This window comes from Perca fluviatilis, chromosome 10 (assembly GCF_010015445.1).
Source record: "Perca fluviatilis chromosome 10, GENO_Pfluv_1.0, whole genome shotgun sequence".
Taxonomy (NCBI): Eukaryota; Metazoa; Chordata; class Actinopteri; order Perciformes; family Percidae; genus Perca; species Perca fluviatilis.
In genome coordinates, this window is record NC_053121.1 from 28,029,710 (window position 1) to 28,047,195 (window position 17,486).

The 17,486-nt window shown below is 38.6% G+C and overlaps 3 protein-coding genes across 3 annotated transcripts; 2 read left to right on the forward strand and 1 right to left on the reverse strand.

The window, feature by feature from the left end:
* Window positions 1-993: 993 nt before the first annotated feature.
* On the reverse strand, window positions 994-8,991 carry LOC120566547 (signal-regulatory protein beta-2-like). The gene is made up of 4 exons (XM_039813071.1): window positions 8,970-8,991; window positions 1,862-2,194; window positions 1,273-1,629; window positions 994-1,121 (listed from the first exon to the last, which is right to left on the reverse strand). The coding sequence occupies exons 1-4, from the start codon at window positions 8,989-8,991 to the stop codon at window positions 994-996; spliced, it is 840 nt and encodes a 279-aa protein (XP_039669005.1).
* Window positions 8,992-10,138: 1,147 nt separating this feature from the next.
* LOC120566548 lies at window positions 10,139-12,659 on the forward strand. The gene is made up of 5 exons (XM_039813072.1): window positions 10,139-10,187; window positions 10,290-10,625; window positions 10,811-10,927; window positions 11,387-11,451; window positions 11,829-12,659. The coding sequence occupies exons 1-5, from the start codon at window positions 10,139-10,141 to the stop codon at window positions 11,997-11,999; spliced, it is 738 nt and encodes a 245-aa protein (XP_039669006.1). The 3' UTR covers window positions 12,000-12,659.
* A 2,794-nt stretch (window positions 12,660-15,453) lies between these two features.
* On the forward strand, window positions 15,454-16,445 carry LOC120566550. The gene is made up of 3 exons (XM_039813073.1): window positions 15,454-15,521; window positions 15,654-15,995; window positions 16,093-16,445. Exons 1-3 carry the CDS (start codon window positions 15,479-15,481, stop codon window positions 16,443-16,445), a joined length of 738 nt encoding a protein of 245 aa, XP_039669007.1. The 5' UTR covers window positions 15,454-15,478.
* The last annotated feature ends 1,041 nt before the right edge of the window (window positions 16,446-17,486 follow it).

Genomic DNA, 17,486 nt, shown 5'->3' on the forward strand with positions numbered 1-17,486 from the left:
TTTATTGATATTGTTTGATAGAGTTATAAATTATGTTTACAAATATTTACACAGCAACAACAAAAATACAGGTTACAGGCTCATACAGAGTACAAATCCGAAATCAGTGTTCTTTTTCTTGAATTTTAGAATTTGTGATATATCTTTGCCAACACTGATCCAGTGAAAAATTCCATATTTACAATTACTCCCAGTTACAGTAGAAACCTTATTATTTAAATGTAATGTCCATCTTAACGGAAACTTAGTTTATTATTTCTTTTATTGCAAAATTGAGAACATCCTAGTTGTCATAGGCAGATTTAGCTGGAAAAAACTAATTATTTTCTTTTTTAGCAATTTTTGGGGAGGCATTTTTGTCCTTCATTGAATAGCAATAGTAGCGAGAGAACAGGAAATGAGGGAGAGATAAATCATGAAATTTTAAAAGGTTTTTCCAGCTGTTCGTGTTCTTTACCTGATCCATATGCCATCAGGGCACCCTGCTATGTAACTTTTAATTGTGCACATTTGCATGAAAGAGACACAAGTTAAAATGTTAGTCAAAGTGATATATAGCCTAATCCTTACAGCATTGCCTCAGATAAACCCTTTAGCTCCAAACAGACTAACATACAGTACCAACTGATGGCAAACAGACCTGTTAACTCACTAATCCAACCCAAAAGTCTTGACAGCAGCGTAGCTCCTCTGTCTCTCTGCTGCTTTTGAATCCTTTATCGCACCACTTCCAGTTTTCATCACAGTGAAGACGACAGCAGAATAAATACTTCTGTCTTCATCTCTCTGAGGAAATGTGAGATGACAAAGTCAAATAATTAAAATAACTATTTTAATAAGGTTACTTCTGTACTGTTGTGTTTTTTACCTGTGGAATTTTCTGACCACCACTGTGTTTTTGCTCAGCAACAGCAGCTGAAATTATGAAACAGAAAATATATAGATAATAAATACAGATGCAGTAGTTTTTATGTAATACTGTTGCACAGAGAACTATGAGTAGTTTCTATTACCGTTGTTTCTCTTGATGGTGTAAATGAGGAAGGCTGTAACAATCAGACTTATGGCCGAGATAACTGAGAAAATAATTGTATTGGTCTTCTGTGACCACATGCTGGTTCCTGAAACATTATCAAATGGAAAAAACAATAGGTAAAAGTAAATGGTGTTTAATTCAACTCATGGTTGTATAATTTTGCTTGTAAAATAATATAAAAAATAATATTTAAAATAAAACACTTTAATAAGCAAATTTACTTATTACACAGTTACCTTCAATGTCCAGTTTAGTTCCATCTCCAAATAATATCTCCCCACATGTGGCCACAGCACAGTAATAAGTCCCAGCATCAGAGGAGCTGACGATTTTAGAGAAGTTGTAAACACATTTCTGTGGAGAGTAAGCCTCAGGACTCTTCTCACATTCATCACCGTGGTTTCCATGAGCATAAATTAAACTGGGATGAGATTCGTCTGATCCGGCTCTGAACCAGAACACACCGTGGTCACCGGGACATGTTTTCTTCTCAGAGTCCGACAGGACTGAACACTGAAGCGTCACTGAGTCTCCTGGATGGACTGGAACAGATGGATGGTCTTGGATGATGGCAGTAATATTAGGTTCTGATTCTGGGAAATGGAAAAGTAAAATTGTTTTACTACCTTTGATGAAGAAGAAAACAATAAATGTGAACAATTTCTAATATAAAACACTTTCCTTTGAACAATTCAAACGTATCTTTATATAACATATAGGAACATTTTAACCATTTAATCTGCTGTCATCAATGGTGTTTGATAAAAGTAGAATTATTCCTTTTTTTAAAGAATGTGAAAGGGCCGTTTGCTGAATTGTATTTACCTTTGATTCTCAGAAGTGTTCCATTCAAAAATGTCATTTCGGTCTGTCTTTCTACCTTTATGCAGTAGTAAACTCCAGTATCACTCGGTTTTGCTTTATTAATATGCAGAATAAATGTTCCAGGTTGTTGTTTTCCTGAAAAGTGAGGAGTCTTGTTAACAACATCAAAATTAATGGCAAGTGTTCCTGCCAAGAATTCAGGAAAGTTTCCAGAAACAAGTCTGATCCAAAACAAGGCTCCTGTGTACTCAGATTTCTGCCGGTTACAATTTAAAGTCACATCCTCTCCAACACCAACAGTCTTTGTCTCAAAGATCTGATCACCTATGCATCCTAAAAATAATAGAGAAACACAGATGAGTGATAAACAACAGAGAAATAATCATCTATGTCCTGCCAAATGACTTTGAGAACATGACAATGTATTCAATATATATCTGGAGTAAATCTAACATTTCAACATATACTTACGCCCGACTCTGAGCATCAGCAGAAAATAAAATACGGTTATCATTTTCTGGTTGTTCGACTTGTAACTGCACTTAAAATAAATTGATCAGAAGATAATGCACCTTAAAATAATCATATCAAGTGGGAGGGAACAATTTCAGAGCAATTTGATTGGCCTCTCGTTATGTTGGCTTTTCACTGTACCACCACAGTGGAAATAATATCAACCATCTTTCCAACCTAAACACATGAAAACAACACCAACAGCACACTTAGTTTCATGCTTCATGGTGAGTTTCTATATTTGACACTGAAACTAAATACAGGTAAATGTGTCTTTTAACATTGACGTCTCCAGTTTGCCATGCAGAGTTCCTGGAATACATTTCCAAACCCACTGATGGACGTAAATGACACACAGCAGAAAGGTCCAATATAAATGTATGCCAAAGGAGACCATAGAGCATATTACATTTAGGGATTGTAGGATTTATATATTCAAAACTGAAATTTCCTGAGATCCTGTTGCTTTGTTGCCAAAGCATGGCTCCTAAAAAGTTTTGGGATTAGATTAGATTGCCAGTGTGTAACCCATGCAAAACAATTTTAATTCAACATACATAGTTTGTCTGGATTTTTGGAATGGAATGCTGTCAAATAAAGAGCATCAAGCCTGAAATGTCCTCTGCCGATCCAAGCATATTTTTTTGTGTGTTCATGCAATTGGGTGCCTGTATTTGTGCAGATATTTAGCAAATCAATTGTTCTGTGCATTAAATATCTCTTCTGTGTTAGATTGGACATTAATCATTTGCTCTTTTTTACATCCCTGCCGCCATATTTGAGTAAAACTCAAATGATTTAACAAATAGAAGATACATAATTAACTTTTTTCAGAAGCTATTTTAAAAAGGGCACTGATAACCTTTAAATATGAATACATCTCATGTACTATAACTCTAAATATAAAGACATATGTCTAGGCCTGATAAAAAAAATCCTAATTTAATTTAATATTGATATGTGTGCATTTAAAAAAGATGAATCCAGCCATTTGATGAAGTGACACACAAAGACAGAGGAGCCATCTTAAATATTGTAAGAGCCAGCCAATTCAGATGCTCCACATCATTAATGATGACCCGCCCACTCTGCCTGTCAGTCACTTCAGCAGGAAGAGCACAGCATACAGAGGAGCGCTGTCAAACCATCCATCCTCTATACTCACTTCTTTTCAGTGGTGGTTAAAGGCAGCAGCAGAGAGACTCTCTCACAGTATCACAGGAACACATTCACCTCGAGGTGATTTACAGTTACTGACCTGCATATTTTTATCTGAGGGAGAAAGTCACAAATAAAATAACCCAGTGGTTAACAAGGTGATTAACATGAAACAATCCTGTGCAACCATCATTTATTGGTTGACACCCTCAGTGTTGTACCTGAACGCGTTCATTTTTTGGGTGAACGTGAACGTACTGTTTTACTGCCTGATGAACGTTACCGTGAACTCGTTCATTCTGGTGTCTGTGAACGACACGCTCTCTCAGTTTAACTTGGTTCAATAGGGTGCCAGATTTCTATAGAGCCTTCCAGGTGAAAACCCGGCTAAAACACACCGTAAATAGGCCTTAATATGTAGGAAAAAACACCCAATCTGGCAACACGAGCCACCAGTGTCGCACCGCTGCATGCGTCATCAAAACAGAAAGCAGCATGTAGGCGACAAAGCAGCAAGTAGGTGTCGTATGATTATTTAAACGAGTTTCATGACAAGGTCAATGAGGATGGGAAAAATCTTACATTTCTGTGCAAACTTTGCCAGCCGGCTTTCAAAAAGAAAATCCGCACTTCAGTCACATCCACAGCAAACCTGAAACGGCACATTGAACTGAAGCACCCCGCGAGCCTTTCTATTTTGAAAAATAGCTCGCAGCAACATATCGAAAAAATTAACTATGAACTAGTTCATTTTTGGAACTGTGAACTTAGTTCAAAATTTTGAAGTATTAACTATGAACTGAACTAATTCATTTTAAAATTTGTGAACTGAACTTTGAACTAGTTCATGTAGAAAGTGAACTTTTCCAACACTGGACACCCTCAGTATAATGTGGACAGGAATGCCTGACAGGACTGTTCAACACCACAAACTCTGGCATCAAAAAAATTACCAAAACAGACAAGAGGTTTATTGCCAACTTGAAAGATGTATACAGAATAAAAATAAACAGAGACAATGTATCTGCCATAACACAATTTGTACTTTCACATAAACAGAAACAGATGAACACACATTTACAGTCACCACAAATGATGCATGGAAACTTAAGCATTGTTGTGGATGGGCTTCAATTTAACCCTCCTGTTATCCTTGGGGTCAATTTGACCCCATTCAATGTTTAACATCTCTAAAAAAGTGCTTGACATCTTTTTTTTGCTTCATATTGAATGACTTTTCCTAATTTAATGGGGACAACTGGGTAAACATAAAATTAACATGATGATATATTTTCAATGTCCTGTATGCATAGTAACACTATATTATTTGTATGAATATTTCAATATAACAACTTATAGCAGAAGGTAAAGGCACAATCACAATCACACACACACACACACACACATACACACACACACACACACACACACACACACACACACACACACACACACACACACACACACACACACACACACACACACACACACACACACACAGCCCCAATCACACTATATAACCATTGTTTATATAGTGTGATTTTCATTGGTAGTTGCTGTCAGAGATGGGAATGGGAGGTGCTAATCATTCACTTGTCCCACCCTGGTCTTCTTCCAAAAGACAGAGTTTGAACTGTGATCTTAAGTTAATTTGCCCTGTTATCTGCCAAAGCAATGACAGCCTTGCTAAAGTCACTTGATGCAGTGATGGACTGGAAGCCTGTTTTAATTAATGGTGAATGAAAAAAAACTAAATAAAAAAATGAACTAATATGCATCTGTGATAACTGAAGATACATATAGTTGCTTCTTTACAAACACACAAAAGATAGACATTATTTGTACTTTGAATGAGCACATTAACAAACACGACCTGCTGAAGCCTCTTGTAGCTCTTCCCTCACTACACATCCTGTTGAAGCCCATAGTCAGGTCTGTTCTGAGTAAACAGCCTTGATGGTTGGTCAAAGGGGGGAGAAATGGCCCACCACAGCTTATGTATGTCAGTGTAGCTGTTGCATGTGGCTTTGCTTGTTGTTCTCACGACAGACATGAAGAAGGCCTTTACAAAGTGCTGTCAGAACAGAAAGAGGGAGGAGTTTATTTAGTTGAGTGGTTGTCCTCTGACATTTTTTCATAATGTATATTTATGTAACAATGGTTGTAAGATGTTGTGGTGGCCAGTTACACAGCAGTTCACTGACATGAACTGGGGACGCTGCAGTTTATGTTTGGCCTCTTAACCGCGGGACACAGAGCTGTCTGCCTCTGCCATGTAATTCTTACATCACTGTGCATTGCACTGCACTCCATTCAGTAGACATTACACACAACACCAACTATGTCAACCTGCTGATGGCACTAGATGAAAAGTTAGGAGATCAAAATACTTATTAGGAAATATTGCCTGGCAAAACCTTGACTCATCCAACATTTGCTGAGATATTTCAGTCTTAACCAAAGTAATTGACTGACCGACAGAGCCATGCTACTGTTGTGGCTGAAATAAACATTTGGCATATGAATTGCTATCAGCATGAGTTAATGTTGTTAGTCAAATCAGTGACATATTGTGTGGATTAAGTCCATTTCATCAGGTTCCATTTTCCTAATGCTTCTCAATCTGTCTGTTCTTACAACTAGACCTTCCTTCACCTCTGTCCGCCTCAGACTGTGTGTAACTCTCTGCATCTAACAGTAACAGTCACACTCAAACAAAATCAGCACAGACAGATCTCAGAAACCAACTACACACAAATATTGTCACTAACCCAGCGTTAATCAGCATTATACAAGTTGAACCTTATGGATTTTTTTGCAGAAGGTAAAGAAGACACACACACACACACACACACACACACACACACACACACACACACACACACACACACACACACAGTCACAGTCACACTATATGACCGGCGGCTTTTTATTGGTAGTTGATGTCAGAGATGGGAATGGGAGGTGCTAATCATTCACTTGTCCCACCCTGGTGTTCTTCTTCCAATAGACAATTGCCTGTTATCCGCGACAAGCAATGCAGCGACGCGAAAGTCACTTGATGCAGTGATGGACTGGAAGCCTGTTTTAATTAATGGTGAATGAAAAAATCTACATAATAAAACTAAAAAAAAAAAAGAACAAATACACAGCTGTGATAATTGAAGGTTGCATATAGTTGCTTCTTCACAAACACACAAAAGATAGACATTATTTGTACTTTGAATTAGCACATTAACAAACACGACTAAAACTATAATATAGCCTGCTGAAGCCTCTTGTAGCTCTTCCGTCACTACACATCCTGTTGAAGCCCATAGTCAGGCCTGTTCTGAGTAAATAGCCTTGATCGTTGGTCAAAGAGTGGAGAAATGGCCCACCACAGCTTATGTCTGTGAGGCCTTTACAAAGTGCTGTGAGGCCAAAGAGATGGAGGGGTTTATTCATTTGAGTAGCAAGTTGTGACATATATATTTTAGTTTATTTTCTAACAAAGGAAGACTTATTATGTCTACAACCTACAAGTTTGTGAAAAACATTTTATAAAACTGATGCATTTGGGAATGATAAACAGCAACATTCAATACTTCTTGCAAGACTATAAAGTTTTAGGTTAGCAATATGAGTACTGGGAATTCACTGCCAATATATCATGGGAGCCTTGTGTATTTGGTGAACAAACAGTTATGAACAAAATAAAGACATGAGAATGTACACATACAAAAATGTAGTCACCCCCCGCCCACCACCAACATAACACACATACCCAAAGAGAGAGAGAAAAAGAGAGAGAGAGAGAGAGAGAGATTCTCATACTAATAGCACATGTATGTTTGTTTGTGTTGAAAGCCCGCATTTATTAAGTAACTGTAGGAAGGCATCCGGTAATGTCAACAGATGAGCGCATGGTAGTCCTCCATCCAGATATCTGTTTAACCTGACTCCGCTAGATGAATTGCTTCGCATTTGCTTGGCATATCCATCTGGGAACTTACTGTTGGAGAACTTTTGGGAAGAGGCGAAAATACTGGTTAGCTGATTAGATAAACCATCTGTCTATCACCACCTATGTTGGTGATAGACGGGCCAAATCAACCAATCAGATCAACGAAGCGTATGAAAATACAACCACAAGCCCCTGCTGCTGCAGGCAAAGCATAGCTCATTAGCTCAGCAAGCAAGCAACATGTCGGTAAAGGATATTTGCCGTTTGTGTAACGAGAATTTATGAATAAAAGGCACCATTTCAGGTTCCCGGTCCATATTCCAAAAGAAGGATCCAAGAGAAAGAAGCACTACCAGAATTCGGGCTACCGCTGTCTGAAAATACTGGTTAGCTGATTGGATTAACCATCTGTCTATCACCACCTAAACCCGCCTCAAAACCAATGCTGATTGGTCGGTCGTTTGGCGAACGGCTCCAAATCTCAAGATGCCAGACTGATCTGTGAGTGTAAAACTGGAGCTTGCGAGATCAGGACAGTCTCACGAGGCTAATATCCGTTGTCATTCCGATCAAATTCACCTCAGTCAGAATGTCATTTAACTGCTCAACCAGCTTTGTGTTTCTCTGTTGCCAGCTCATGGCACCGTTTTGACACAGTGGTGGGGTCAGCCAGTAAGTTCTGCGCTGCCACTGAACCATATGTAGCACCGACGTTAATAAGCGGCTGGGCCAACTCAATGAATGACTTATCACGCTGATGTGGCCAAGCCCGACCCAAACCCAAACATAATTTCTAAATATGTGTCCGAACCCGGCCTGGCCTGTCGCGTACTGTCCGGTCCCGTCAGGCTCGGGTATCCATCCTCTATACAGTAAGGAGTCCAGTGACTGATGATCCAAGAGTTCTGGAGGGTTTGTAAGCAGTGAGCAGGTCAGAGAAGTCATTAGGACCTAGGCAATTAAATGATTTGTAGCAATGAGCAACATTTTAAAATCAATTCTGTATTTTATCTAAAGCTAGTGAAGTGATCTAAGTATAGGAGTAATATGCTTGATTTATCGTACCGAGAGCCCTCTTTCTCTCACATATAGATTTACCTGCAAACTCTTGACATCTCAAATTCTGTGGTTTTGGCCACATTTCTTCTCACCTTACAACTGTCCCTCAAACCTGCAGCATGCCACCTACGCTGTAGCTAACATTATTTCAAAAGTTCCCTAAACACAGGAAGCAAAACAGCTAGCCTACACTGAAAGGGGACAATGCAGCTTTCAACAACTCCAATAGTGTCTTGTTTACATGATGCATCTCATTAGCTAGCAAGGGAGCCACTGCTACATCCAAAAAATCATCAGGTTTCGTTCAGTTACAAAAGTGTGCGAAGCCAGCAACGTCACTGAGAATAAGACTTCAGCCATTCAGTGGACTACCATTTTGAAGTGACCATATTTGGAGGGTGGAGCTGAGGAGGAGCGAGGGGTGGATCTGACTGACACCCGAGGATATCGCCATGGTAGCAACTTGTCTATCACAAGGGAGCCACGCCCTAAAACATACCCTGCATCATCATCTATTTTACTGTAAATGGGAATCAAAATTTACAAAAGGAATATCATGCTGTATTAAAGAGGACTTTAAACTAGTGATTGAGGCCATAAACTCATAAGGAAAATGTTAACTGAAGTACATCAAGTGATAAGTAGGGGCATTTAAATTATGACTTCTATATAATCAGATTTTTTGCAACCAGTGGAGTCGCCCCCCGCCATTAAATAGAATGCAGGTTTAAGGCAGGTTTAAGGCACTTTTGCATTGGCTTCACGTTTTAGGCCCGGAGTTTGACTGTTGATTGCAACCTCTAAATACACACATGCAGTGTGTCAGTAAAACCGATTTAGCTTAAAGATTTCCAGTGCTTGTTCTTAACTAAGCACAAAACACAAAAAAGTTAATCACAGAAACAATAGAAAAACACCGGCTTTTGAAAAAACAACAACCTAGAACATGTAGATTTCCTATCAAATGAAAATGGATCACAGATTTGCTCAATGAAGGGGGAAGGTCATTTTCTACATTTCAGCCAATCACGATGATTTCTGCTTTGTTAACCTTGATCAACTCACTACATCTTCCATTTTAGCGGTGAGACATCAGTAGTGTAAGAGAAAGCTGCTGCACCACAATGATCAGAAGACTGGCTGTTTTGATTCTACTTAGTACCACGTGTAAGTGCAATTCTTAACTAGTGTGAGACCATGTACTGTACTGTAATAATATAACAGGATTTATATATATGTGCCATTTACATTATTTATTGTTTTTGTTCTCTCGTGTTTAAACTGTTACTGTTTGTCTGTTTTTTCTTCAGACCTGATTCAAACTGCAGAGGTTCCTCACCCGATCTCTTTGACTGTGGTTGAAGTTGGTAGAAATGTAACTTTGGAGTGTCCAGTTTCTGATAAGGGAGGCAAATTCTTTTACTGGTACAAGCAGCCTCTTGGATATACGGTCCAACCTGTCATTGCTGAAACTCATGGCAAATTAACTATTAGAAAAGAATTTAACAACTCACGTTTCACAGCTACAAAAATGGATGCTCAGTATTTTCTCACCATTACAAATATCAGCAAAGAAGACGAAGCAACATACTTCTGTCACTATGGAGCGATATACAGAGAGTTCAAATGGCATCTTTTTGGCTGTGAATGGTAGAACATCTTTTACTTTCAGTGTTTGTGCCAAGTTTTTATGTCAAGCAAATCATTTAAATCATGAATTTCTTTTGATGTCTTTTTTAATGAATCACGCAGATCGTAATCAGCAGAAATCTGTCTATGTGAAACAAAGTCCGGAGACTGAGTCGGTCAAGCCAGGCAACTCAGTGACTCTCCAGTGTTCCCTTCTTTTCAAGACAAAAGGAAACACAGATCAGTGTCCAGGTGAACACAGAGTGTACTGGTTCAGATCTGGATCAGGAGAATCTCACCCAGGCATCATTTACACTCACAGTGATGAAGAAGAGGAAAGAAGTTGTGTCTACAGTCTGTCCAAAATTATACAAAACTCATCTGATACTGGGACTTACTACTGTGCTGTGGTCACGTGTGGAGAGATCCTGTTTGGTGAAGGAACTAAAGTGGAGACAAGTATGTTTTTAAAAGTTGTATCAAAATCATGTATGCATCTTGCATTAATTAATTTAGCCTAGTTAAAATGACATACACATTGTGCCTAGTGATGATTATCATAAGTCTTCTAAACTAACTATTAAGTGATTACTCCCAAGGGTCCAGAATAAAATAATTCTTATTTAGAAGTGTATGTGATTCAGGATCAGAACTGGAGCCAGTTGTCCTTGTTCTTGGAGTCCTGTTGGCCTGCTGTGTGACTGTAATCGCCGCCCTTATTTTCTACAGAAATCGAAGGAATGTTTGTGAACATTGCAAAGGTAGGTTCACCACACTTACTTTTTTAATTTCACTTAAGTATGACTGTCTGAACCATAACAATACCATAATATACATTTGTATTTCTAATAATTAACAAAATATGATAACAGTGGAAATAAATAAAACTATCACTACGGCAGACTAAATACTCTTTATGCAAAAATATTGTATGTGAAGGAAGGCAACACCAACCTACTGGTTATTATAGATAATGTCCCACCACCATATATTATTGCAGCAGAAACATCTAATTATAGAAGTTACATGCTATTACAAACTACTGACCAAATCAATTCACCCGCGACTGCTCTGGTGAAGTTAATCAGTGGTTATCATTATAACACTGAAGGTGTATTGAACACATTACAGGAGTAAATGTGTTTAACTGCAAAGCCCAAAACTGAAAATGTGATTAAAATATGTTGTTCATTTATCTCTGTCCTCTTTTTTTTTAACAGGAGCATTGAGTGCCTCCCATCATCGTGATAATGACAGGACAACTGTGGATCAATCAAATGATCTGGTAAATATGTAGCGGTGTTGTCTGATTTGCACTGGTTAGGGGTAGAGCTATAGATATAGATGTGGGTTTGTGATAAATATTCTGCCTATACTCTTACTCTTTTTATTTATCAGATTATCTGGACATGACACATAATATTAGTCATAACAAAAAAATATAAAACTAACTGTTGAGCTGGTACAACATATGTTACTGTATGATAAATGGGTTTAAAGTCAAACAATGTACTGATGAATGAGAAATGATTACATAAAAGAAACTTGTAAAGCTCACTGTAAATTCACTGTAAAGCAATCTATACTCTAGAGATGTTTTTTGATGTCACAGACTTAATCTCTGAAATATTTGTACTTGACACAAATATTACATTTTTGCAGGATGGTGAAGCAAGGGCAATGAACTACGCAGGACTGGATTTCTCAACAAGGGAAGTGAAAAGAGGGAAGAGGAAGAAGAGAGAGTCACCACCAGAGAGAGAGTCACCTCCAGAGTGTGTGTACTCTGTTGTTAAAGCACATGACCACAACCAGCACCAGCCCTCTCTGTAGACAGAGCAGGCTCTGTGGAATGGTTCCAGAGTCTCTACAGAGAGACATGTAGCTTTTATTCCCAATTGCCATCCAATAGTGATAGGGTATGTATCAGTCAGAATGTGTATATTTTCTTAAGAAGTTTTGCACTCAGCTGATTTTGTGAAAGATCTTCAGATCTTCAGATTTTCAGTTGCTTTTTTACTTTAATGTCAAAGCATATGTGACTGTATTTCTGTAAGAGGACATGTTGTCAACATTTCTGTTTTCTTTCAAAGAAATCTGCAGCAAAACCAACACTTGTTTATTTGACAGATCACACCAGCAGTAGTCTAGCATTGCCAGACCTTCCTCCACAGCACTGCGGAGAAAGGTCTGGCTAGTCCACACAGCACTCTGGGATGGGAGAAAAACATGCTCTGATATATTGGCATTTCTTTAAACCAATCACAATCATCTTGGGTGGCGCTAAGCACCAGGTGCAATAACGGTGCCGCTGCGAAATAACCTCGGGAAGGAACTTGTTTTGGTGGAACATGTGTACGTTCAAAAGTTGTTTTAGTCGTGCAACAGAAAACTCAGATTGGACAGATAGTCTAGCTAGCTGTCTGGATTTACCCTGCAGAGATCTGAGGAGCAGTTACCATAGTGATCTTAAATTAATTTGCCTAATGGACTGGAAGCCTATTTTAATTAATGGTGAATGAAAAAAAACTATATTAAAACTAAATTAAAAAATTAACTAATATGCATCTGTGTTTATTGAAGATCACATATATATTGCTTCTTTACAAACACACAAAACATAGACATTGTTTGTACTTTGAATGAGCACATTAAACATGACTAAAACTATAATTTAGCCTGCTGAAGCCTCTTGTAGCTCTTCCGTCACTACACATCCTGTTGAAGCCCATAGTCAGGTCTGTTCTGAGTAAACAGCCTTGATGGTTGGTCAAAGGGGGGAGAAATGGCCCACCACAGCTTATGTCAGTGTAGCTGTTGCATGTGGCTTTGCTTGTTCTCACGACAGACATGCAGAAGGCCTTTACAAAGTGCTGTGAGTCCAGAGAGATGGAGGGGTTTATTCATTTGAGTAGCAAGTTGTGCGCTGACATATATATATTTTTAAACTGTTTATTTTCTAACAAAGGAAGACTTGTTATGTCTACAACCTACAAGGCTCCTTATGCATTTTTGTAAGCTATACTTCTGTCTACCGTTGGGGGAAGTTGTGGTGGACAGATACACAAATGTGCACATGGCAAAAAGTTGAGAGAAACCAAAGTGGATAAGACCTTTTTCACTGCAGACTTTTAGACTAGTTAAACACAGGTGTTACTAGCAACACGTTTAATTGCAATCATACCTGAAATGGGCCCGTCCTTAATCTTAGTGGTTTCACTTTCACTTTTCCTGCTATGAAAAGTCAAAATGTCCGTTTGTGAAATACGTTTTATAAAACTGATGCATTTGGGAAATGATAAACAGCAACATCTAATAGTTCTTGCAAGACTATAAAGTTTTAGGTTAGCAATATGAGTACTGGGAGTTCACTGCCAATATATCATGAGAGCCTTGTGTATTTGGTGAACAAACAGTAATGAACAAAATAAAGACATGAGAACGTACACATAGAAAATGTAGTCATCCCCTGCCCACCACGAACATAAACACACATACCCAAAGAGAGAGAGAGAGAGAGAGAGAGAGAGAGAGAGAGAGAGAGAGACGGAGAGATGAAGGCAAGCTAGCCATAGGCCTTTTATTGCACTATTTTCACATTATCGCTGTACATTTCATATTTTATATATTATTACTGTATATTTGTTTTTTTATATATGTTTAAAGTATTGATAATATATGTTGTTTTTATTTGTTGTTTGTATACCTGGAGTGGTAACGAAAATAATTTCCCCCTGGGATTATTAAAGTATTTCTGATTCTGATTCTGATTCTGAGAGAACAGGGAGGTCTCATGCTTGCTTTTAAAAATCAACACAGTTGTGGTACATCTTATATCACCAGGAAGTTTGTTCCAAATAGTAGGCCCATAATAACTGAATGCACCATCATCAGATTTACTTCTGATCACCGGTACAGTAAGGAGTCCGGCGACTGGTGATCCAAGAGTTCTGGAGGGTTTGTAAGCAGTGAGCAGGTCAGAGAAGTCATTAGCATAGGCGCCGATAGTATAGGAAAATACTGAGCACCCATGTGTGCCAGACTGCCATTAGGATACATTCATTTAAAATTTAACATTGCAGTTGGTGCTGAGTGGAGCGTCTGTCATAGTGTGATTGGTTATGTCGCTGTCAGTCCCCTGCTCCATATCCTATCCACCAATTACAGCGTCTCATGGATGAAAATGCCTCTTTAGTGACCACCCTCCATCCCCCCACTATACAGTCAGAGTGATACTAAAATGGACAGATTTGTTATTAAAAAAGCAAGACCTAATGATGCAAGTGCATTGACGACATCCACCACCAGTGCAGAGAGTTCCACCAGTGTCCTGTAAGAAGCAGCATTAAATTCTTAATTTCCCACAAAGCTGATCGCGGTTACGTGTCAGTTAAACTTTTCATCTCCAATCCTATCTGTATCTTTATTATCGAGTTAATAGACGTGGCCGCTGTCCATTTCCTAAGGTTCTGAAATGCAAACATTTTTTGACAACTTTTTTTTTTAAAGGGAGTGCGCCCGTGAGCACCCACAGAGGAAAACATAAATCACTGCCTATGGTCATTAGGACGTAGGCCATTAAATGATTTGTAGCAATGAGCAAAACTTTAAAATCAATTTTGTATTTTAGCTAAAGCTAGAGAAGTGATCCAGGGATAGGGGTAATATGTTCGGTTTATTGAACCGAGACCCCTCTTTCTCTCACATATTAGATGCATTTCTTCTCACCTTGCAACTGTCCCTCAAAATTGCAGGCTACCTCCTACGCTGTAGCTAACATTATTTCAAAAGTTCCCTAAACACAGGAAGCAAAACAGCTAGCCTACACTGAAAGGGGACAATGCAGCTTTCAACAACTCCAATAGTGTCTTGTTTACATGATGCATGATGCATACTTTTTGCAACCAGGGGAATCGAATGCAGGTTTAACGCAATTTTGCATTGGCTTCACATTTTAGGCCCGGAGTTTGACTGTTGATTGCGACCTCTAAATACACACGTACAGTGTGTCAGTAAGACCGATTTAGCTTAAAGACTTCCTGTGTTTGTTCTTAACTAAGCACAAAACAAAAAAAAGGTTATCACAGAAATAATAAAAAAAACATTGGCTTTTGAAAAAACAACAACCTAGAACATGTAGATTTCCTATTGAATGAAAATGGATCACAGGTTTGCTAAATGAAGGGGGAAGGTCATTTTCTACATTTCAGCCAATCACGATGATTTCTGCTTTGTAAACCTTGGTCAACTCACTACATCTTCCATTTGGGCGGTGAGACATCAGTAGTGTAAGAGAAAGCTGCTGCACCACAATGATCAGAAGACTGGCTGTTTTGATTCTACTTAGTACCATGTGTAAGTGCAGTTCTTAACTAGTGTGAGACCATGTACTGTACTGTAATAATCTAACAGGAAGCCATTTACATTATTTATTGTCTTTGCTCTCTCGTGTTTAAACTGTTACTGTTTGTCTGTTTTTTTCTTCAGACCTGATTCGAACTGCAGAAGTTCCTCACCAGATCTCTTTGACTGTGGTTGAAGTTGGTAGAAATGTAACTTTGGAGTGTCCAGTTTCTGAGACGGGAGGCAAATTCTTTTACTGGTACAAGCAGCCTCTTGGATATACGTTCCAACGTGTCGTTGCTGAAATTCTTAGCAAATTAGCCATTGATAAACAATTTAACAACTCACGTTTCACAGTTACAAAACGGGATGCTCAGTATTTTCTTACCATTACAAATATCAGCAAAGAGGACGAAGCAACATACTTCTGTCACTATGGAGTGACATATTCAGAGAGTTTCAATGGCATCTTCTTAGCTGTGAACGGTAAAACATATTTTACTTTCAGTGTTTGTGCCAAGTTTTTATGTCAAGCAAATTATTTAAATCATTCTTTTGATGTCTTTTTTAATGAATCACGCAGATCTTAATCAGCAGAAAGCTGTCTATGTGAAACAAAGTCCGGAGACTGAGTCAGTCAAGCCGGGCGACTCAGTGACTCTCCAGTGTTCCCTACTCTCCAAGACAAAAGGAAACACAGATCAGTGTCCAGGTGAACACAGAGTGTACTGGTTCAGATCTGGATCAGGAGAATCTCACCTAGGTATCATTTACACTCACAGCGATGAAGAAGAGGAAAGAAGTTGTGTCTACAGTCTGTCCAAAACTATACAGAACTCCTCTGATACTGGGACTTACTACTGTGCTGTGGTCACGTGTGGAGAGATCCTGTTTGGTGTTTGCTCCTGTGAAGTTAATCAGTGTTTATCATTATAACACTGAAGGTGTATTGAACACATTACAGGAGTAAATGTGTTTAACTGCAAAGCCCAAAACTGAAAATGTGTTGTTCATATATCTCTGTCCTCTAGTGACAGGGTGAAAAAATCACACTGAAGGATGTTATTTTTATTTTTATTTTTTTAACAGGAGCATTGAGTGCCTCCCATCATCGTGATAATGACAGGTCAACTGTGGATCAGTCAAATGATCTGGTAAATATGTAGCGGTGTGTTGTCTGATTTGCACTGGCTAGGGGTAGAGATCTAGATGTGGGTGTGTGATAAATATTCTGCATATACTCTTACTCTTTTTATTCATCAGATTATCTGGACATGACATAATATAGTCATAACAAAAAAGTATAAAACTAACTGTTGAGCTGGTACAACATAGGTTATTGTATGATAAATGGGTTTAAAGTCAAACAATGTAGTGATGAATGAGAAATGATTACATAAAAGAAACGGATAAATTCACTTTGAATTCACTGTAAAGCAATCTATACTCTAGAGAAGTTTTTTGATGTCACAGACCTAATCTTTGAAATATTTGTACTTGACACAAATACAAATTTATAAAATGTTTGCAGGATGGTGAAGCAAGGGCAATGAACTACGCAGCACTGGATTTCTCAACAAAGGAAATGAAAAGAGGGAAGAGGAAGAAGAGAGAGTCACCACCAGAGTGTGTGTACTCTGTTGTTAGAGCAGATGACCACAACCAGCACCAGCCCTCTCTGTAGACAGAGCAGGGTCTGTGGAACGGTTATACTGTATATCACACAGTAGTAAACTGCAGTATCACTTAGCCTTGCTTTTGCAATATGCAGAACAAATGTCCCGGGCTCCTCTGTGGCTGTAATGTGAGGATCGCTCTCAAAGCTAAATGTTTTTCCTAAGACTTTAGGAAATTCTCTAGAAACCAGCCTGATCCAAAACAAGCTTCCGTAGACTTGCGAGTACAAATCAGTCTCACATCGCCTCCCACACCAACAGTCCTGGTCTCAAAGATCTGATCATCTGTGCATCCTGAAAA

Bases quoted from the DNA above. Each gene is read 5' to 3' on its own strand.
- LOC120566550 (XM_039813073.1), top strand. From the start codon at position 15,479: ATGATCAGAAGACTGGCTGTTTTGATTCTACTTAGTACCATGT. The intron at 15,522-15,653 runs GTAAGTGCAGTT...TTTTTTCTTCAG, and splicing joins GATTCTACTTAGTACCATGT to ACCTGATTCGAACTGCAGAA. The intron at 15,996-16,092 runs GTAAAACATATT...TGAATCACGCAG, and splicing joins CATCTTCTTAGCTGTGAACG to ATCTTAATCAGCAGAAAGCT.
- LOC120566548 (XM_039813072.1), top strand. From the start codon at position 10,139: ATGGAGCGATATACAGAGAGTTCAAATGGCATCTTTTTGGCTGTGAAT. The intron at 10,188-10,289 runs GTAGAACATCTT...TGAATCACGCAG, and splicing joins CATCTTTTTGGCTGTGAATG to ATCGTAATCAGCAGAAATCT. The intron at 10,928-11,386 runs GTAGGTTCACCA...TTTTTTTAACAG, and splicing joins TGTTTGTGAACATTGCAAAG to GAGCATTGAGTGCCTCCCAT.
- LOC120566547 (XM_039813071.1), bottom strand. From the start codon at position 8,991: ATGGCGATATCCTCGGGTGTCA. The intron at 1,630-1,861 runs GTAAATACAATT...TCCATTTCCCAG, and splicing joins AACACTTCTGAGAATCAAAG to AATCAGAACCTAATATTACT. The intron at 1,122-1,272 runs GTAACTGTGTAA...ATAATGTTTCAG, and splicing joins AACTAAACTGGACATTGAAG to GAACCAGCATGTGGTCACAG.